Source organism: Spathaspora passalidarum, assembly GCF_000223485.1.
Source record: "Spathaspora passalidarum NRRL Y-27907 unplaced genomic scaffold SPAPAscaffold_3, whole genome shotgun sequence".
In the NCBI taxonomy this organism is placed as follows: Eukaryota; Fungi; Ascomycota; class Pichiomycetes; order Serinales; family Debaryomycetaceae; genus Spathaspora; species Spathaspora passalidarum.
The window spans coordinates 1-22,230 of NW_006767427.1; the positions used below are offsets into that span (position 1 = coordinate 1).

At 38.2% G+C, this 22,230-nt stretch overlaps 5 protein-coding genes across 5 annotated transcripts; 2 read left to right on the forward strand and 3 right to left on the reverse strand. All coding sequences in view use genetic code 12, as the record gives it.

Annotated features, from left to right (window-relative positions):
* Positions 1 to 1,061: 1,061 nt before the first annotated feature.
* Positions 1,062 to 1,541, forward strand: SPAPADRAFT_135828 (uncharacterized protein; the record flags this gene model as incomplete). The annotated part of the gene is made up of 1 exon (XM_007374138.1): positions 1,062 to 1,541. One exon carries the CDS (start codon positions 1,062 to 1,064, stop codon positions 1,539 to 1,541), a length of 480 nt encoding a protein of 159 aa, XP_007374200.1.
* Positions 1,542 to 2,680: 1,139 nt separating this feature from the next.
* Positions 2,681 to 4,255, reverse strand: SPAPADRAFT_65737 (uncharacterized protein; the record flags this gene model as incomplete). Its single annotated transcript, XM_007374139.1, has 1 exon — positions 2,681 to 4,255. The coding sequence occupies one exon, from the start codon at positions 4,253 to 4,255 to the stop codon at positions 2,681 to 2,683; it is 1,575 nt and encodes a 524-aa protein (XP_007374201.1).
* A 2,884-nt stretch (positions 4,256 to 7,139) lies between these two features.
* On the reverse strand, positions 7,140 to 8,450 carry SPAPADRAFT_137089 (uncharacterized protein; the record flags this gene model as incomplete). Its single annotated transcript, XM_007374140.1, has 1 exon — positions 7,140 to 8,450. A coding segment is annotated over one exon (1,311 nt), but the record flags the coding sequence as incomplete, so codon positions are not given.
* Positions 8,451 to 11,905: 3,455 nt separating this feature from the next.
* Positions 11,906 to 13,537, forward strand: SPAPADRAFT_49648 (uncharacterized protein; the record flags this gene model as incomplete). The annotated part of the gene is made up of 1 exon (XM_007374141.1): positions 11,906 to 13,537. The coding sequence occupies one exon, from the start codon at positions 11,906 to 11,908 to the stop codon at positions 13,535 to 13,537; it is 1,632 nt and encodes a 543-aa protein (XP_007374203.1).
* A 66-nt stretch (positions 13,538 to 13,603) lies between these two features.
* GCN1 (Gcn1p) lies at positions 13,604 to 21,676 on the reverse strand (the record flags this gene model as incomplete). Its single annotated transcript, XM_007374142.1, has 1 exon — positions 13,604 to 21,676. The coding sequence occupies one exon, from the start codon at positions 21,674 to 21,676 to the stop codon at positions 13,604 to 13,606; it is 8,073 nt and encodes a 2,690-aa protein (XP_007374204.1).
* Between the last annotated feature and the right edge of the window lie 554 nt (positions 21,677 to 22,230).

Sequence of the window (22,230 nt, forward strand, 5' to 3'; positions counted from 1 at the left end):
CGTACGGAACCACAAGAGAGTACCCCAGAACATCCTACCCGCAACATAAGAGAGTACCCCAGAACATCCTACCCGCAACATAAGAGAGTACCCCAGAACATCCTACCCGCAACATAAGAGAGTACCCCAGAACATCCTACCCGCAACATAAGAGAGTACCCCAGAACATCCTACCCGCAACATAAGAGAGTACCCCAGAACATCCTACCCGCAACATAAGAGAGTACCCCAGAACATCCTACCCGCAACATAAGAGAGTACCCCAGAACATCCTACCCGCAACATAAGAGAGTACCCCAGAACATCCTACCCGCAACATAAGAGAGTACCCCAGAACATCCTACCCGCAACATAAGAGAGTACCCCAGAACATCCTACCCGCAACATAAGAGAGTACCCCAGAACATCCTACCCGCAACATAAGAGAGTACCCCAGAACATCCTACCCGCAACATAAGAGAGTACCCCAGAACATCCTACCCGCAACATAAGAGAGTACCCCAGAACATCCTACCCGCAACATAAGAGAGTACCCCAGAACATCCTACCCGCAACATAAGAGAGTACCCCTGTATGGGGGTGTTCCCACATCCTGTATGGGGGTGTCCACTGATGTTTCCTATGCTTCTAGCCTGCGGCTACAGTATCGAATTGCCGATGCTTCTCGCCTGCGGCTCTAGAATCTAATTCTTGATACCTCGCGCCATCGGCTCCAGAATGAAATGTCTATGCTTTGAGCCTTCGGCTCTAGAATCCGTTTTCTGATGCTTTGAGCCTTCCGCCCACAATCTGTTTTCCTACGCTTCTCGCCTGCGGCTCTACAATCTACTCTCTATGCCTCTCGCCTTCGGCCCAACAATATATTTGCCTTCGCCCAAAATATCCAACAACATCCGTTCCGTATCTAATCTTTGGGGCTCTCTGATCTGGGTACTCCTATCTGCGTGTGTTTGCTAACCACCTTCGCCGCTCTGATATTTCGGTCTCTTACTTGCCTGCATATTCTCGTTACTACTCTGTTCTTACCACTGTGTCCTTGAAACGCTCATGCTGTTGCTCTCATGTTTCTACTCCCTTGTTTCTACTCTCATCCTACCTCTCCTTGTGAAATTGTATCTTTCGATCAATTGCTGCTCAAATCTATATTTGCCTTCCATGAAATACTCCAAGAACATCCGTTCCGCGTGTTTTTATTACTGTCCTGCTATGTCTCGTCTCACATCGCCCGCCTCTGCTATCTGTGCTCGGTTCTCCATTCTAATGTGTCTCTATTCTCTCCTTGTTACTCTTATGTTTCGCCTCTGTCAATCCATCTCTGTATACCAATATTTGCTTTACATTTACTGCCGCATAATATTCCATCTGCTGCTTGTCTTATTTTCCCCTACTCTACTTCGCTGTCCCCCAATATTATAGTCACCTTCGACAATAACTACATCATCCTATCAGCATTTCACCTGTTGTGTACTCACAACTTGACACTACTCTGCTCTCTTATTCTCTACTTATCTACATCTCCTACTCTGGTGTTTATACTCTAATATCTGTAAGCTGACTCTGCCACCCCTTGTCAAAATCTCTCGTTCCAATTGCCTGCTACGTAACAACTGTATCACCCTCTGCTAAATACCCGCTCTACTCATATCTTACAATATCTCCTTCCAATTATCTACCCCAACAATTTAATCTCATTGCTCTATACAATATATCCACTCGTTGTCTTAACTATACTATCGTGTATCCTGCGGCGCACGAACTTATTATATTCTAGAAGCAGTCCTACTTCCGGTCTCAGCTTCGCAAATCATTGTACACTACTAACATAACAGTGTCTACTACCACTTGTCTGCAACCCCAAATGCTAATGTGTCCATTAACAACATCCACTTCCGGTGCTCGGTTCTCCGAAATATGCTAACAGCTAGTATAAAAAATGAGTCGACTATCACTCATTTACTTTGCTGAAATAACCTAGATTAGTATTGTTGACATATTGCATCTATGCACTCATCACCATGAGCATTAGAAACTAGTGTTCTCTCTCCATCTTCCTGTCATTGACTCCCGTCTCCATGACTGACCTTCGTGTCCTGCATATAATAGTAACCGCGCTACCAACATTCTCCTGCACACAATATCTCCTATGTTTATTCTCACTTTCCTACAAATTATATCTAATATATATATTATCATACCTACATTGCTATAAAATTTACTAATCTTGCTACAAAATATATACTAGTATTTTCTCTTCCCATTTCTAGCACAAATACCAATATACTATATGTTACTAAGTGTTACTACGCCCACTGTCCAACCTACAAAATACTACCCGCTATCTTGTACATCCGTCTTACACATTCATGTTGTATGGGTTGCTAGATTCTGCTCTCTCTTCGAGCAACTCCCATGTCTACTCATTGCTGTTGCTCCCTTGATCAGCTTGTATTACCTTTGATCGAATGCCATCTCCCACTGCTTACGTCGTTGATCGCACCACCGCCACTTACCTACTCCACACTCCCTTCTGCCCTTGTAATTCTCCAGAAATTCTTCTATCCATCGCTTACTCTCCAACTCTTGGCTAGTTCTTACAGTTATGGCATATCTGCCTGACCAAATATAACAAACTATCCATTCATATATATATTTACTTAACTACTGTTGTATCTTCACGGTATTAGTCCCATACTCGATCTCGGCCCAAAATGTCATTTAGTATACAAATATGATGTCCGTTCTTGCTTATTGCATCAAGCCAGTGGGGGAAGTAATTAATCGTCAAACCAAGTTGCCTTGATCTTCGAAGATCCCTGAAAGCTGGAATGCAAAAGATTATATAGAACAACTCTATGGCTTGGGAATACCGGCACTCGCCACTATGTTTTGAATTTCCGCATTGCCGACAATAATTATTATGAAACTGCGACATTTGAATCAATTTCCTTGTATCTGCATGCATGTACTCTTCACCGTATCTCTGAGCCTTCTCGTATATTCCTGCATCTTCCGTTGGAATGGGGTCTTCTAACAAATATTCATTCAAAAAGAACGGATGACGTAAGAACTTTCGTAAGTGGTCAAGTCGGGTACCATAACCTTCAACTAGATATGCAGATGGTACCTGCAAACAGTTCCTAAATTGTTCCACTTTGTCCAAGTATGTGCGGTAGAGATGCTTTAAATTATGATTCTGTGCCCACTTATATATCTCATCACCCCAACCATTCACTTTCATGTCCTTGATATCATCATAAGTTATGTCATCGAGTATCCATTTCAACACTAGTAATGCCTTGAACCCACCTCTATTGCACTCTTTACCATGCTTTCTGTAACACTTTGTGCAGATGTACTCTGACTCTGGCAGTGCATCCATATGTGTCAACGGGTACTTCAAATACTTGGCTCCATTGTCAATTAGCTCCTCCAACCATTCCTCCGGTTCAAATTGCAACGCAAAGTGGTCAAGTTTTTCTTCTGCGGTGCATGATCGAAACTTCTTCCGTGCTGGAGCTTGCTCAGTTCCAAATTGAAGTTCCTTAAATTGGGTTTCTGTAGCATAATGGACGTTCTTGACCAAATCAACTATATGTGGCTCAAGAATGCTATCATTGGAATCACAACAATTTTGACACTTGCTCACCTTGATACCATAGAAGTGGGCAACTTGTTTGGTTAAACACTTGCTGACTCTGATTCTTTCTTCACATGGGCGATAGTCACTTGAATCATGAATAGCTTCAGAATCTTGATACAAGATATTTAATATACACGATCCTCGTCCTCTACCTGTTACCTGAAGAAAGTCAATCACTGGTACCAAGCAATTTATAAAAAGTATATGGTTGACTTGTGGTAAATCAATGCAACAAGTAACCAGCTTGGTCACCAAGAGCACCCGTGCACCTCTAGTCAATCGAAGCAAGCTAGCCTGTTTATTGTCAGTGTCTGCATTGATCATCACCATCAACTTGTCTCCAAATTCACTACACAATCTTCTATAGTAGTTCTCTTGGATAATCTTGTTTTCAAAGTATACCAATGCTATATCATTTACATCTCGTTGGAGGAAGTTCTTCATCAGAACTACAACATAATCCATAATTCTGTCTCTCTCTTTGAATGATGTACTGGTATTGAATATCTTGGCTAATGGATCACTTGTGATTAGATTGATATATCTTCCACAGTCATAACCCCACTTCTTCTTTAAAAACGTTATAAAATTCTTGGGAATTGTAGCAGAGATCATAACTGTCCTGTGAAACAAATCAGTCACTTGTAACTTCAACTTTTTAAATTCTCTATACGAGAAATCACACACAAGACTTTGCGATTCATCAAATAAATAAGAGCATAGACTGTGTAATATTGGATTTGTTGTCGGTGCGAAATTGTTCCAGCTGCGGTACACCGGTAAGCAATATGTCCCTTCTCTGTTTTTCTACATTTTTTTGGGCACTGGGTTATTCTATAAAACTACGCGAGAATCACTGCTACCACCCGAAAAAAGATTTTGGAATTTTTACTAGTTAGAAATGCAACCTCTAAAATGTGTTATCGCTAAACTGTAAAGCCAGGTCAGTTTTGTATGAGGGTTAACAACTCAAGCTCTTTTACTATGGGAGCGTAACCTGTAAGGGTTAACAACTAGTACATTCGCACCAAAATCCAGGGTTAACAACTCGGGCTCTCGATTAGGCAGGTTGACAACTACTTGAATTTCTACATTTTGGTAATAATTAATAACTTTTTTGTTACACTAATAAAACAATACTCTAATTTGGCATAAATCAGCTAATGTACATCAAAATAGAAAAGACTATTAATAAGCCTTGTTGAACTATAGTATGTGGAGAACCATTGTCAATCGGAGCTAACGTAGGAACTGAAACCATAGACAGTGATGGGTATTGTTGTCTTAAAGTTGTTTCAATTCCTAGGAAGTCTTCGTCATCTGGCAGCACAAGATCTCCTTCGGGATCTCCTGTATTTTCCAGTTGAGAACCCTGGTTAGAATCATCATTTCCTAACAATTGTTCTTCTTCGGGAACTACCTGACCATCACTTGCAGATGCAACTTCTTGTGATTGGTTTCCTTCACCGGCATTAGACTGGGCAGCTCCACCTTGGCCACTGGCACCTGAGACACCAGAACTCTGGTCATCTACTTCAAGTTGTTCATCAACGTTGTCATCATTGCTTCCTGAATCAGCAGGAGTTCCAGCTCCTGCACCCAGTGGTTCTGCAGAACCTTGCTCATCAACTTGAAGATAATTATTTTCAGAATTAATATTATCACCTACACCAGATGTGGATGGATTGTTGGGATTTGCTACTGGTGAAGCATTAGGATTGCCAGAATTAGAATTATCAGGATTTTTTACGGGTATCTCAACAATCCCTTCGCTAGATGACACGACTCGTTCCCCCGTATCAGATTGTCCTGCTCCCGAACCTGTTTCATTGCCAGGTGAAACAATAGGGTTATTTACTAGTTCTTCTGCTTCTGGTGTAACCTCATTTCCGTTACCACCTGGATTTCCACTAGTGCCTTGTTCCTCTGGTGTGATTGGTGGATTTGGTACAGGTGATGTGAAAACAGAAGGAACCGTTTCAGTGACATATACAACACCAGAAATTGTTGAATATACTGCTTGAGAAGTTGCTCCCGTTCCTGGTTGATTATTTCCAGCTGTGGTTGGATTGCCACTAGCTGGTGCAGAAGTTACTTGTCCTTCGGGGCTGGATCCAGTACTGGTTGGTGCTCTTGTTTCTGTTTCTGTTCCTGTTCCTGAAGTAACCGTTCCTGCAGAACCACCCTGACCAGTGCCGTTGGTTACTGTTGTGGTGCTTTGGATTACTGATCCATTGACTTCGGTTGTAAAGGTAACTGTAACTATTCCACCAGTAGGTACGTCAGGAGTTACTGGTGTCGGAGTGGTAATGATAACCGTTAAAGTACCAGTAAGATCTGGTGAGGTTGACAGCATGGCCAGAGGATTAGATTCACTTGATGTAAGTTCAGACCAACTTTGTTCCACAGTTTGACTGGGTTCTTCTGATGAAAATATGGGTTGGGTTGATTCTGTAGTCAAGTCGTTTTCTGTAGAAGAATCTGGATTACTGGTGGGACTGTCTGGTGTAGTGGAATCTTCGTCTGGTGTAGATTCGTATATTTCTGTGGTAGTAGATTCAATATTAGATTTAGAAGAAGCACTGGAAGTTTCTGGGGGCTCTTGAGTTGATAACACTTGTGATTCTGTGGATGACTCATATTTTTCTGTTGATTCTGAGTCCATTTCTGTTGATTGAAGAAGTCCTTGTTTTGGTTCACCATATGTAGATTCAGTATCAGTTGAAGTATTAGTCTCCTCTACTGTTGTTTCGTGAAGACGTGAAGAGTCTGTAGATGGCACATATTCCTCTGTGGATTCAACTGGTTCTTCTTCAGATGTAACGAGCAGTTCTTTAGATGTTTCAATGGGTTTTTCGGTTGATTCTATTGACTCTTTTCTGGATTCTGTTACTTGCTCTGGTGTAGTAGCTGATTTCTCAGTAGATTCATGGGGCATCTCCGTACTTTCAATGATTGTTTCCGTCGATTCAATAGGTTGTTCGGAGGTTTCGACAATTTCTTCGGTTGACTTAATAGATACTTCTGATGTTTCTACGGGTAGTTCTGTTGTTTCAAATTGTTCTTCCGACGTTACTGGTTCCTCTGATGCCATTGACCCTTCTGATGACTGTGCCTCTTCTGATGATAGTGGTTCCTCAGAAGTCACTAGTTCTTCTGAAGTCAGCAATGATTCTTCTGATGTTGGAACTGACTCCTCTGAAGTTGAAATATTTTCTTCCGATTTTTCAATTAGCCCCTCTGATGTTACTTGTTCTTCTGAAGTAGCAATAGTCTCTTCTGATGTCACGACCTCTTCTGATGACGCTGGATCTTCTGACATTACTGGTTCTTCTGAAATTGTTACAGGTGGTTTTGTTGCAAGTGGTGGTTTTGATAAGAGTGGTGGTTTTGGTGACACTGGTTCATCTGAAGTCACAGGCTTCTCTGATGAAATTGGCTCTTCTGTTATTACCAGTTCTTCAGTAGACATTACTGGTTGTTCAGTAGACTCTGGTTCTGGATCACATGGAATCAGCACCTCCAAGGTATGAATTGCAGAAATGGTATCAAGAATTATTGTTGAAGTAGTATAATCCTTGTTCCAACATTGAGTTATTGTGGTAGTAGTATCAGTTGGAGAATGTTCAATAATAGTAGCAGTTTCACCTGGAGTGGCAGTTATTGTTGACCAATATGTAGAGACCCCCGTGTATATTGTAGTTGTAGTTACTGTTGGAATTGGAACTTGAACAATGATACTCTTGGTATAGTGTTCTCCTGTGGAGAATGGAAGGGTGGTTATTTGCGTCACCTGTCCGGTCCAGGTGCTGGTTGCAAAAACAACTTCCATTCCTTCAGAATCTGCATTGGAATTCAGATATTTTGACCATTCATGATCCTTATCATTATCAGTTTCGTACCTACTCCCGACACATGTGTAGCTATTATGGTAAATCATAGGTGTAGCAGCACCCTCTTGAACAGCTAAGTTGGCATCAAGGTATGGTCTATACCCTACCGGAATATTTTGATACTCGACTATAAGAACACTATCCGTGCAAGAAACTGTCATTTCCATATTTTCTGCAGTTCCAGCCATCATCCAACTGTTAAATTGGCTAGACATACTAGCATGGTAGCTATTACAATCGATTTTTGAACTTGAATCCAACATTTCAAACCCCAAAGTCCCAGATGTATAACCTTTTGTGCACTTTCCGGCAACTACATAGGTCTGCAACCGGTTCAATGTAGGAATTGAACGAGCATGAAACGTGATATCGTCTGTATGAGTCAACAATTGGGTAACAAAATTTACAGAATACCTAAACTCTTTATCTCCTTCATAAAAGGAAATAATATTGGATCCTGAAGTAAATTTCTTGGAACATTGTAAATCAACATCTAAACTAGAACCTCCAGCGTTGAAGGTAAATGGGAATCGAACAGTTCCATGAGCATCCGTACTATCTTTTACTGAAGATAATGCAACACAATTCAATTGGGAAAATGTTAGAAACACCTCCCCGGCTTGGAAATAACAATGCGCATATTCGGTTGATCCCACTGTTAATGCGATATACGGTTCATCAGTTATGAACTTGAACACACATGGTAAGTCTAAGGTAAAAGTATCAAGAGGTTGGATTTTTGATCCCTGAATTTCCCATGACATAGTTGCCTCCCAGTGAACTTGATAGGGCCTTGCAGGATCTTTATTCGAGTATGGTTTGAATTCGACTTTGTCAAGGCTTGTAAACACACCCGTGACTTGGGTGGTGGCTACATATGTAGCTAAAAATATAAACGCTAGTATTTTTGAAAACATTTAGGTATGTTAATAGAGATATGAGTTTTTTCAGAAATCATAAATATTACAGAGATTCAAGAATCTGTTTCTTATATAGACCATTCTTGGATTTCGTAAAACTCTTTATGAAGATGATTGATTTTAAACTCAGTAAAGGCGATTGATATTTTCAGAATCAAATTAAATAATAGTTGGGGCAGGGGTATTGCATAAAAAATATTGCAAAAGTTCCTGCTGCAATAAAAACATGATTCCATATTATTTTGCTGCAATATAGCAGATTGACGAAATCAGCTAGGGGTGGTTGAAGAAAATGGTTTGAACGTGAACTATTCCTAGCACAACACTTGTGTGAATAAAGACAAGTATCATAATGAAATAGGTTTTTTCCCTGTTATCCACTGTATGAAACTTGAAAACTGAGATCATTTGTGCACGTTTGTTGAAAAAAGCCATCAGTATTTTACGCCCTTAATTCTAATATTTTTTATCGACATTTTAATGGGGTAGTAGTTACCATCATTCATAATTAGACACCGGTACAATAAACCGTGAGGCTATAAATTCCCCTGGAACAAAACGCCTTATTTTAACAAGTCTAGGCGATATCAAAAAGAACAAAATATGGCTGAAACTAACTTATTTCCGACATTATTATTTGCCTCGACTTCTAAAAACTTTCTTTTTCGTGGCTTAAAAATAGAAGAATATGCGCCGATCATTCTATAGTCACGGTTCTTTTGCCAGCCTCAATTCTCCGGAGTTGCATTAAGTGGCTAAAAGAAATTATTTATAATCTCGAACAAAAAATAAATATAGTGCGCAAAAATATTTTCTTTTTGGATCGAGGTAAAACATGATTCTTTCATATTAGACTGCAAAAATTGGCTATATATTACAATATCTGCAGAGGGGAATTCACTCGGCGATCTTTATTTTTCATGATGCTCTGCATATATTAGTGATATCGTGGCTTTTTACGTATAGAATGCATTTCAAACGTTTTCTTTTTGACAGATGTCAATTTCGGTGTTTAATTATTCTTGCATCGATTGAGTTATCTCTCAAATCATGTAAAAACATTTTTAAAAGTCCGTCACAGTACACTCATATAGCTCTTGTTCCTAAATCGCTGTCATGGCAATGTTAGAAACGTACATTCAACATGGATTTGGTAATTCATGGCGCTACCCTGAGTTTGAATTTTTTTTTGTATGGGCAATTCTGTGCAGGAACGCCTCGAAGTTTCGTGACCATTAATTTCTTTAACCTTCATTATGGCGTGACATTTCCCAGAAAAGTTGCCATCACTGCTGCAAGGACTCTTGACTCTGCATTATGATTATTTGGGGTAAGAGATGTATTTGGAGCCGAGATTTTCCTTCTAGACTTCCTGTCAAGTTTTATTTCATTTGATTACCAAAAAAAGTCTAACTTTAAATTAGATGCTAGTAATAATTTTAGCAATCACGTATCTAAACCATTCGTTGCCATTTAGATTAAAGTGATGGTTAATATCTACTAATGACTCAAGTGAAGCATTAAACTGTAATCAAAGTCAAGCTCATTATTCGAATGGTTATGTCTATTGGTTGTTCCATTTAGTTCGATATTAAACATTTCTTTTTTAATTCTTTGGTGGCTTAAGTTTACTCTAGATTGAAAAAGTAGCATTTATTAAGGTATACCTCGTATCTTTGTATGACATTATTAATTGAATTTAGAGCTAAAATACTAGATAAATTAGAGTCATGCAATACTAATACGAGAAAGAATGATAACTCAAGTTTCACCAGGCAATGAAACAAACATTTGATTGCGGTACCAGGGAGGTAAAAAAAAGAAACTAATAGGTTTAAAAATTGGAGATTTATCTATGTATCTTATGATTATCGTGAATAAAGAATTACCTCTACAAGATTTCATTTTTTTTTCTTTGGTTATCAAATTTGCAATTGTAGATCTGCGGTAATATTTAACTAAATCCGCGACACTTTTTTTTTTTTTATTTTCATTGGGGGAGAGCGGGGTTGTAACCTGTAACGGTCTTGAGATTCTCTTTTTTTTTTTTCTGTCAGTGCGATTTCTTTCCCCACTTGAATTTTATACGATGGGCGTGTGTGTGTGCCATTTTTTCCGTTGTCAAGGAAGGTGGAACGCTTAGTTACAGTTTGGGGGAAGTTTCAAGTGACTTCGGTTAAACCTTACACATTTGCTGGTATCCTTGCGGATTTGAAACAGACAGTCAAAGCTTTGTTCATATTTCTGTAGTAAGTACTTGAGTATACTAGTAGACATTTACTACACTTTCCTCTTGGAGTTTCCATTTTTGAAACTGTCCAAGTCTGCAATATGTTTAGAATACAATGCCACCACCTTCCAAGAAGTGGTAGAGGCTTGATGGTGTGTAAATTTCATTGCAGGTAGAGTACCAAATTTTGCAAAAAAATAGAACAAAAATCAAGCAAAATAAATATTGTGCTGCAAATATTTCAATATGGGGAGACCCTTGCATTATTATACACTACTGCATCAGGGATAATAATGAAAATGTGGTGGTTAGTTGTAGAGTTATAGGAACTTCGTAAAGTAAATGCTGTCAACATCGCTACTTTAATGACTATAGTACTAAGTTAAAACTATCGCGTGATGGTTGTAGATCATCTATGACTAGTCTGTGCTAAATCGTTACACTAGATTCAACTAGCTCGAATCAGTTGGTTAATCTCAACAACTTTTATAGTTCGAAATTGCAGGCTTTGATCAATAAACCACAAAAATAATCGCCAATTTGTAAGAATTAATTTCAAGGTTCACACAAAGGGGTGCGGCAATAAATTAGCACAATTAAAATTACGTCAAAGTACAAGGGCAACGGTTGTGGTATTGTGGCAATAACTAAACAACACCATGACTACGAATGTTTTTGGCTCAGAATCAGAATCAAAACTACGGGTCATGAGCTCCCAGCTTGATTCTGCCTTGTACCCTTTTATTTTGCAAAATTATCACACTGACATTTTTTTTTCTTGCTGTAAGTGGAATCTCATCGTCACCTTATTTTTTTTTTTTTACTCGTTAGTACATTTTGCCTTTCTCCATAAAATGCCTTCTCCAAGTTTAAAAATAACACACAACAGGAAAAAAAAAATTCCCCTACTTTCTTCCACTCTTTTCCCCCTTTCTTACCCTTTTTTCTAGTCGTTTAGTTTGCTTAAGCAATCATTCGTTCTATCAATACTATTAAGTAACTCAAATTAACGACTACAAAAGGGAGTCACAGCAGCAAACTCCGAATCCTACATACACACACTCTAGTTACCCCCTGTATATAAAAGATCCCCCCGCAGGTGAAAATTAACACAACGGAACAAAAAAAAAGAAAAAAAGAAACACCCCATTGAAAACAGAGGAAAAAAAAAGAGACAGGCAAAATTTACTCCAACAATTTATAGACAGCCACCGTTACAACCATGTCAATAAAAGCTGATGAAAGTGCCACTTTAGGTGCGACTACAACCAGAGCATCATCAGCATCAGCGACTGTATCATCCATGGACAACTTGTCTTCAGAAAACAGCTCTTCTGTAGCGGCGGCGGCAGCAGCAGCAGCCAAGGCAAAGAAGGACCCCACATCTAGACCATATAAATGTCCACTTTGTGACAAGGCATTTCACCGTTTGGAACATCAAACGAGACATATACGTACCCATACTGGTGAAAAACCTCATGCTTGTACATTTCCAGGATGCTTTAAGAGGTTTAGTCGTTCCGACGAATTAACTAGGCATTTAAGAATACATACAAATCCCAACTCCCGAAGGAATAAAAATTTAAACAAACACCACATTAACTATACCAATAACCCCAACGGAGTTAATGAGAAAGAAAACGGAACCAGTACTGCTACCACAGCAGCAGCAACAGCAGCAGCAGTAGTAACAACAGCAGCTACTACTGCACCAACCACAACTACCCCCGCTGTTACTCCTACCGTGACTAAAAGAAAGCTCACCAAAAAGATGTCAAACGAGTCAGCAACTGCAGAAACTCCAGATGCCAAAATCAAATCAGAGTTATCTCCTCGATTCACCCAATTAGAGCCACAGCAACCGTCAATCAAGACTACAACAAATACACAGCGGATACCGTCACTAAACAAACAAAGACCACCTATTCCCAACAAATTACCAAGCACCATGAGTATAGACATCTTGGCATCAGCTGCATCTGAAGAATTAAGAATGATGGAGATTGATGGCAACACTGATGAATCTGAAGCAGTAAATCCTTCGCGTTCATTGCCATCTTTAACGGAATACTTTGGGCAGCAATCAAATAATAAATCCCATTACAATTTTAGTAACAAAAAGGCAACATTTCAATTTGCCAATGCTCCAGAAATTAAATCTGCCACAAACCTTCAGTACTTGTCCAACATGGCAGCTCAACACCTCAACAATAACAACAAATCAAGAAGTTATACTACCCTTGCTGCACCTCCTAAGCAACATTGGAATTCGTTATCTTCGCTTCAAAGAATGACACCAATTAATGCAAACATTCAACAGCCAGAGCCAGAAGTTTCACATGGGAAATCACATATTTTAGAAGATTCAGATTTGGATTACGTCAAGCAAAAATTGAAAAGATCAAGACCAAATAGTCCTAGTGGTGGCAAACCATTCACATTACCCAATTCGCCTGTACTTGGTCTTTCTCTGAATACCACCCCCCTGATATCAGCAAGCAACAGCAGTACAAATTTAACATCATTGCTTATGACGCCGGTGTTTCGAACTGCAAGTTTAGATCATCCTCAGCAACAACGTGTGGGAACACCACCGGTGTATTCCAATTTGCAAACACCAAAATTATCTCCATCTGGCAATGATGCACCACCAGCACCACCACAAGCACCACAACCAACTGACCCTAATAAGTTACCACCATTGCGAAGTTTGAACTTGGACTTGCCTACAAACTTATCCATGCCAAGTTTGACCCGAGCAGTAACTGACTCGGCATTCTTTAGTCAACATAATCAGAATCATATTATAAAAACTGATGCTAGTACTACTGATGAAAAGGGACAACTAAATTAATTTTACGTGTATTATTTCTTAATAAGGTTTTATATAAATTTTAATGTATATTTAGAATTTCAAACATTACGTAGATGCAATTTCTGTACCACCAACAGCCCATACTTCAGTCTCGTCTTCAAATCTATCACTAAACATAGTTTCGGCATCACCACCTGCTTCGATTCTTTCACGTTCAACCCCAGCCAATCTACTAGCAACTCTCTTGGTATAATCTCCAATTGATCTAGGAACAATTGATGTACCAGTAACTGTAGTGACTGTACTCTTTCCTTCAAACCATTGGTTAAATAACTTCATGTCTTGATCTTCAACTAATTGGAATACAGCAAGGTATGCCTTTTCAGCAGCCAACTTGATTGGAATGATTGGATCACGAATAGATGCAAAGATACTTGGAACAATCAAATCTAAATTGTCATGGACTTCATCAAACTTCAATCTTGCCACCGTCCTCAATACCACCAATGCTAATCTTCTTGTGTCGGGAGATGAAGACTTTGGTTGAATAACAAGAACGCACAATTGTCTAACAAGCTTATCAAGACTTTCTTCATCAACTTCATAAATTGAGGTGGCTTCCTTGGAGAATGGCGATTTATTTTCCTTGTGCAATAAAAGTAATTTACCAATAGCAACAGTGGCATTATCACTAATATAATCAATGGTAGAATCAGAACATGCAAGAACAAAATCGACAATTTCAGATAATAATCCAGTATTGAAAATATGATCAGGAGAATACTTCAAGAATGAATTAATTGACAAAACACAGAATTTATCATTGGAATTGTCAACCTTTTCCAAGATCTTGGATTTGAGAATGTTTCTTGCTTCGTCAATTGAAAGGATACCAGCTAATGACCCTAACAATCTTGCATATGAAACGGCAGACTTATCATCAACAACAGTAATTTCATCTTCAATTAATGACATAATAGAAGTTTTAGAATCTTCACTTAAACTCTTACCTGCCTTGTTAACAACCTCTAACATCCCTTTCAACATCGAAGCTTTGACTCCCTTATCATTAGAATTCTTAGCACCAGTGACCAACTCAGTAATCAATGAATCAACTCTTGGTTGGAATTTAATCAATGATCCTAAAGAAACAACAGCACGGGCCCTTAACTTTTCATTACTAGCATCAGATAATGATCTTACAAAAGTTCTTTGTAATTGAGGGATAAATGGTCTCAAGAATTGAGGAATCTTCAACAACAAACTGTTCAAAGCAACCAAAATAGCAGCCTTAATATCACTATTAACCTTTTCACCAATAACACGAATTAATGGACCTGTCATGGTAGTAGCAAATGGTTTCAAGTTAACATCAGGAGTCTTGTTAATAATATCAGCAATGGCAAATGCAGAAGCTTCCTTTTGGTCACTATTACCATACATTAATCCATGCAAGAAAATAGGCAAGATACAATTTGGTCCCTTTGGTAATTTGAACCCAGCCAAATCTTCTCCTCTAACACCAGTAAAGTCTAATGCTTGACGAGCAGGTTTAACTAAATGTTCAAGAGATTCCTTAGGTTGTCTCTTGACAAGAGCACTGAGTGACTCAAATGCACCTTCAACTACTTCGGAAGCAGGATCACCTAAGGAAAGAATGAATTGACTAACCATATCTTCCAAATATGCCGAGTAATCTAAGTTGGTATGGGTAAAGAAATTGCCCAATCTTTGGAAGACGGCTGCTCTCTTTCTGGAATCTTCATGTTTAACCAATGCCATCAATTGTTGCATCAATGGGTGAACACCTTCATCATCGTCAATGGCAAGCAAGATCTTGTCAAATGCATTGGTAATTTCCTTTTGAGTTTCTTCGGGTTCTGAGTTGGAATCAACCACAGCATTAACCAAAGTATTGATAATCAAAGACAATCTTCTATACAACGCAGAACCTGCAACTGATGCCAATGAAGAAATGGCGGATGCCTTGAATGCATCCATTGGTGGAGCCAATAAGGTTGGAATCAAAATTGGGAAAATAACATCTGCCTTGGTAGCCATAATATCTTTAAGTGCCAATAATGCATGTTGAGAATCATCACCTTCCAACATCTTAAGAAGATCAGGCAACACTTCATCGATAACCACTTTACCAAGTTCTGTTTGTAATCCTTCAAATGCTTGAGCGGCTGCTTCTCTAACTTCAGAATCACTATCAACAAGTGCTTGTTTAATGATGGAGATAAACGTTTCTTGATAGTTATAAAGACCTTCAGTTGGGGTAGATTTAATCAATTCAGTTAATGCAATACAGATACCTTGTTTAGCAGATTTGTCAGTGGTATCAAACGATTCTTCCAAAGTAGGTAATAATTGTTCCAATGCATTCGATCCAACACGACGAACCATTTCACCTAATGATTGAGCAGCAATAGTTCTTTCAACATCATCACCAGAAGCCAATTTTCTAACAATAATAGCAGTTAATGAAGGTAATATTTCCTTGACAGTTCTTGGAGTATTGGCCACCAAAGCCTTCCAAATATCAACAGCGGCATTACGAACAATACCTGCAACATCAGCACGACTAACAAACAAGGAAGCCAAGACACGATCACGACGATCTTGACCCAAGACCTCAACAAGAGTTTTGTTGACTTCTCCAGACACTTCAAATTGATCTTCACTAAGTTCATTCTTACCGGAAATACCAGTAATTTGAAATAATAAATCTCCAGTAAGTTCCACAGAAGAAAGACGGATTCTATAGTTAGGATCAGACAAACCAAGTTCTAATTCTGGCAACAACAAATCAACAGCCTTCTTGGCATAGTTCTTAACAATTAATCTACCCGCACGAAGAGCAGTATCTCTAATTTCTTCATCCTGATCAGCTAACCCATTAAGAATTGGAGGAATAATCTTATTCAAATAAGGTGAAAATTGTGAACCAAAACAAACAGGTAAAAACAATAATAATGGCATGAATCCAGCACGAATATGACTTCTTGGAGATGAAGCAGAAGCCAAAATGTTTGGTAACAATTCTTCCAACTTGTTAATACCAAGACCACAAATAACTTCAGCCAAAGCTTGAGCAGATCCAAGTCTATCACCAGCCTTTCTTTCATCTTGTAAAGTAGCCAAAAGATTAGGAATCAAGGTAGGGAACTGTTCTTCTCCAAGCTTTTCAACCAATGAACCTAATGCTCTAGCTGCAGTAGATCTAGTTGCAGGCACAGGATCAACCATGGCAATTTCTAATTCACCAACCAATTCATTCAAGTATGGACGTAAATCCTTGGCATCAACCAAAATAGCCATGTTACCCACGATTTGACAAGCTTTCTTCTTGGTGGAGGCAGATCTATCCTTCATACCTCTGTGAATTACGTGAATAATAAGTGCCAATGAAGGACCATCAATATAATGGACAAACTGAGTTTTAATCAATTTATCAAGGGCGTCGTCGGTGTATTTAGTTGGATCACCAATTGCATTAATCAAATCAGGAACAATAGCTTGGATTTCAGGATTACGAATAACTTCACCAAACCTCTTTAACGATTGCTCTGCTGCTTTTCTAACTTCTTTATGAGTATCATTAAGAACACCAACAATTTCAGGAACGATTGTAGATAACGAAGCTGACAATTGAGTAGGATCCAAATAAGCCATAGAACCCAATAATTCAACTGACCCCTTCTTGGATCTCCAAGCAATTTCATCCAAATTGGAAATAGCCAATGGAATCAATTTCTTAACACCAAATGAAGTGGTGTTTTTCATAATTTGTTTAGCGGCACGATCAGTAGAATCTCTAACTTCAGGAACAGAATCACCCAATGATTTCAAAATAATTGGTAATACTTCAATAACATATGGTTCAAAGAACTTTCCTAAACTTCTAGAAAGACATTCAAAAGCAATTGATACACCTTCTCTTCTGGTTGGATTCTTCTTGTCATCAGCTGCATCAGTCAATTCTCTAATTATGTCAAATGACGATAAGGTTTTAATACCACTTCCTTTAACTAAACCAGCAATTCCATAAGCTGCACCTTTTCTAATAGGTAACGACTTTCCAGTAAATAACTTTTCTGTTAACAAATCAAAGAATTCTTGTAATCTTGATTCAAATGAAGGCACCAATGGAGCAATACATTCAGAAACAGCAAATTGAACCTTTTCAGATGGGGTATCAAGAGTTTTAATTAATCTATCAACAATAATCTTCAATCTTGGGTCGGACGTTTCTAAATGTCTAGCTAAAGAACCATACAAAATGATAACTGACTCCTTAATCGAATCTTGAACCTTGGATCTTTCATTCTTGGCAGCCAAATTTTCTTCAAAAATCGGAATTAAACTTTCAACAAACTTTGAACCATGTAAATTGATAGTTTCAATACCAGCTTCTTGCAATTCTTGACGGACTAATCCTTCCTTATCACCTAAAGCTTGATCATGGACCAAAAAGTTGAATAATTTTTCAATACATTCTTTATCAAAAACAGGTGCAAGCAATTTCAATGCCAAGGCAATGGTGGATCTTTCTTCCCAACGATCTCTTTGGTCAATAGTTGATTTAATAACAAGTCCAAATTTGTCAAGTTTTGGAGCAGGGGGGTTCTTCTTTTCGTGATATAATTCAATCAAATCGTCTAAACATGACCCAAGAACTGATTCTTCTTGTTGTCTTAATTGATTGACGGCATCAACATATGCAGTTGCAATAGACACTCTTAAACCAGAATCATGATTTCCAAACAATTCAAGTAACTTCTTTGGAGTTTCAGGAATGATATGTAAGTTATTATCTTCCCAAATGGTATTAGCCAACTCCTTACAATTCAGATCGTTATCGTGTGTTGCAACCCACAATTCATTAGAATATTCAATTTCACCTTGTAAGTCAAATTCAGCATCAATTCCTTCCAAAATAGTGGATCTTACAAACACTTCTGGAGTGACAATATTACTTAAAAGCAATTGTAAATCAGATTCGGAAATATTGATGGAAACATGTTGACATAAAGACAAGAAACAATCTTTTGACAATTTAGCTTTAGATGGTAACTTCATCAATGAAATCAAAACCTCTAAAATGCTTGATCTTGGAATACCTTCATCTTCAAATGAATCAGCATGGGCAGATATGATCTCAATGGCTAACAACAATTGTTCTTCTTCGGGATCTTCCTCCACAAATTCAGATGTAACTGCGGTTTTAGAAGCATTCTTGATTGCAACTGATTTCCCATCGTGCAACACTTTAGTTAATAATGGCAAGATATAAGATAAAGACAATGAGTCCAATGGCTTTTGATCAGCCAAGATCTTAATTCTATATAATATTCTTCCAACCAAGGCCAACAACGGTTCTTGGGTCAAATTTTCAGATAATCCTTGAACAGAATACGAACGAAGGGTAGCAACACCAACAAATTGTTTCAACAATGCCAATCTAGAAGAAATCAAACTTGACAAATTCAAATAAGCATCAACAGGAGAGCTGTGGAATAATTCCACCACCAATTCCAATTTGCAGAATTCTAATAATTTGATAACTGCGACTGGGAACCATAAAGATGCGCCATTTTCCACCAACTTTGCAGAATTTGTCAATTCGGTAATGATACTAACTGCATAATGGGCATCACCAACAATTGCCTTGACTTCATTTCTCACTTTGGATTCCTCAGCTATTTGTTGATTGACTAATAAAATTTCTTCCTTGGTTAATTTCTTGGCTGGTGCTTTCTTTGAAGCTATTTCCTTTTTGATACTTTCTTCCCATTTCTTGATTTCATAGTCTTTGGAATTCTTGTCTTCAACTTGTTTCTTGGTATCTTTATTGAGGACGTCAATTACGAGTTCACCTTCTTTACCATTGTAAATTTTCAAAGTTTCATTATCAATAGAAGAAAATTTTTCAACATCCAAGTTTTCCTTAATTATATTAGAAAGAATTGGAGAAACAATAGCAGGTTGAATGAATGCAATATTTCCAATTGCTTTTATTGCAGCTTGATATAATTTACCTGATGCCGGAGCATCGCTAGTAACCAAAGCACATTCTTTAAGAATTTGGGAATGATTTTCTTTAATCAAATCCCCAAGATCAAGTTTCATGTTACTTCTTTGGGCTAACCCAATCCATCCATTGTTAACAGTGGCTTGAGCATGGTTAGCAATAATAGCCAACTTTTGAATGTTATCACGAACTAGTTCTTGATTGTTCAATTGAGTCAATGATGCAAAAATAACCGAAAAATTCTTTAATGCAAAATTGAAAACTTCCATGTGTTGTTCAATTTCAAAATCTTTCAATACTTTATAACAAGCTTTAATTATAGCATCACTTAATTCGGGGACAGTTTCCAAGACTTGCTTTACTAATTTGTTTCCAGTCAATCGTATGTTGGCCATAACATTGTTGGAAGACAACATGTAAACCCAAGCCAAACCGTAATCAACCCTTTCTTGTTCCTCCAATTCTGTGATAGACCCACTTGCTTGAGCAATTGCCCTCAAGTACCATGATAATTCAGCTGCTTCAGTTAGCTTTGTATAAATCTTGGAACTGGTCAATAATCCAGGAGCTTTTAATGATGGGATGTAAATCTTACCAGCGTCAACTTCAACGTATTTAGAAACTGCAATTGTAACAAATGCACAGACTATACCCTTGTTGGCTAATGTTGGGAGCGGTGATTGTTGTGCAGGTTCTAATGACTTTACAAGTGTAGGGAATAAATTGTTCAATAACTTAACTTCGGATTCATTGTTGTTTGTAAATATTTGTTCACCAAACTCAATAAACCAGATACGACGAAGTTGCTGTTTGGCATGGCTAAGACCAGCAGTTAATTCCTTGGTTATTTGGGAAGAAAGATCATTATCGTCTAAAACCTTGAATGCGTGTTGAATAAAGGTTTTAACAAGACTGCTAAGGGAAGTTTCATTGATATCTTTCAGGACAAGTGGCAATAATGACTTTATGATCTTACCTGATACTTTTGATGGCAAGTAGGATAAAGTCTTTACAATAAGTGCCTTTGAATCAGCGTTTGAAGTAGATTTCAAGGCTTTGAGAATTTCATCAACAAACTTACCAAGGGTTTCAATGGAACTATCTGTGAAGTTGTTTAGTAATATCAATTCTGTTACTTTGAATGCCCCTTCTCTAACATTTTCCTTGGTGGATTTGAACCCTGAAATAATCGAAGTCAACAACTTGGAACTAACAAATGGTTCAGATATGTCGATCTTAGGGAATTGTTTAAACAAGACTGGTAAAACAACACCAAATGAGTTTTCCGATGATCTTAAAACAGCCTTCTCGATGTTTGGTAATAATATGCTAGTGAAGTTTTCCACCGTAACTAAAGATTCAATACATGTTCCAAATAACTCCAATGATGCAACTGAAGGAGCTATTTTGTTCAATAAACCTTGGTTAGAGTAGTATTCAAGGATTTCTTTATCCTTGCTGGCGAATATCTCGGTTAATGAAGGGATAGTTGGGACTAATTCAATAATAGCCAAATTCAATGCCCCTAATATAGAGAACCCTTCATCGGCGGTATTCTTGGTAATTGATTTGACAATTAACTCAATATAGGCTTCTTTATCTTCAGTAATTGTCAATGCGTCAACGATGGAAGTTTTAGTGGTGTGAATGGCTGAACCATGGACTCTCCTTCGGTGTTGGTGTTTCTTTACTCCTTCATACTCAATACATTTATTCAATACAATTGCTTGGGTTCTCACCAACAACTCACCGTCTTGCTTTTCTAATCCATATTTCATCATATCCACGTTAAAAGTGTTGATCCAGTATAATAATGACAAGTAGTCAGTGATTGCCAAAGTGGTTGCACTCACTTGATGGTTGATGAACTTGATGAAACCCAGCAAATAGTGATGCTTGGCATCGGCTATAGCCTGTAAAGTTTTTAATAATTCATTTCTAGAATCGGCATCATGGTAATAGTTGTATGTTTTCAATAGCAAAAGGGAGATCTTGGTCAAATCTGATTCGGGAATGGCATTCAAAAGTTGTTGGATGGCTTTCAAAATGACAATTCTCTTTGTAGTTAAGGAATCTTGGATCCCTTTTTCGAATATAGGTTCCAATTGGTCCCATGATTCAATATTAGTGCTACCGGTCATGACTTTGCCAATGTATGAACCTTGTATCAACTAACAAACCAAATATGTTTCTACGGTGAATGACAGCCAAATCGTGAGTCAAAAAGGTTTGCAAAAAAAATTTTCCAGAGACAGCACTGTTACCCGGATCAGCCTGTCTATAAATTTTCAACGCCGTCAAAAAATTTTTTTAACTTTTTTGGTTCTCTTCTTTTTCTCCTTATCAACTATAACAGTCGATGAGGATAGGTTATGTTATCCGTTGCAGTAAAACTGGAGGGAAGGGACCTTGGTTCTGACCTTTTTGGTTGACTCATGGGAGACTGTGGGCGCTGTGGACAACGTCACGACCGTTCATCACCACACACACTTAGTGATGTAATAGAAACAATCTGAGGCTGTATACTATAGCTGATCATGCACTAACTTCTAGTCTTTATTCTGTGACATTACTAATTTGTATATCTTGACGCGTTGCTGTGGGGAATCAGGATACAAGTGTAAGATCTATCATGAATTCTTTTCCTCTGTCTCCTAGATTTAGAACAGACTATTAGGGTCTAATGACAGCCTTG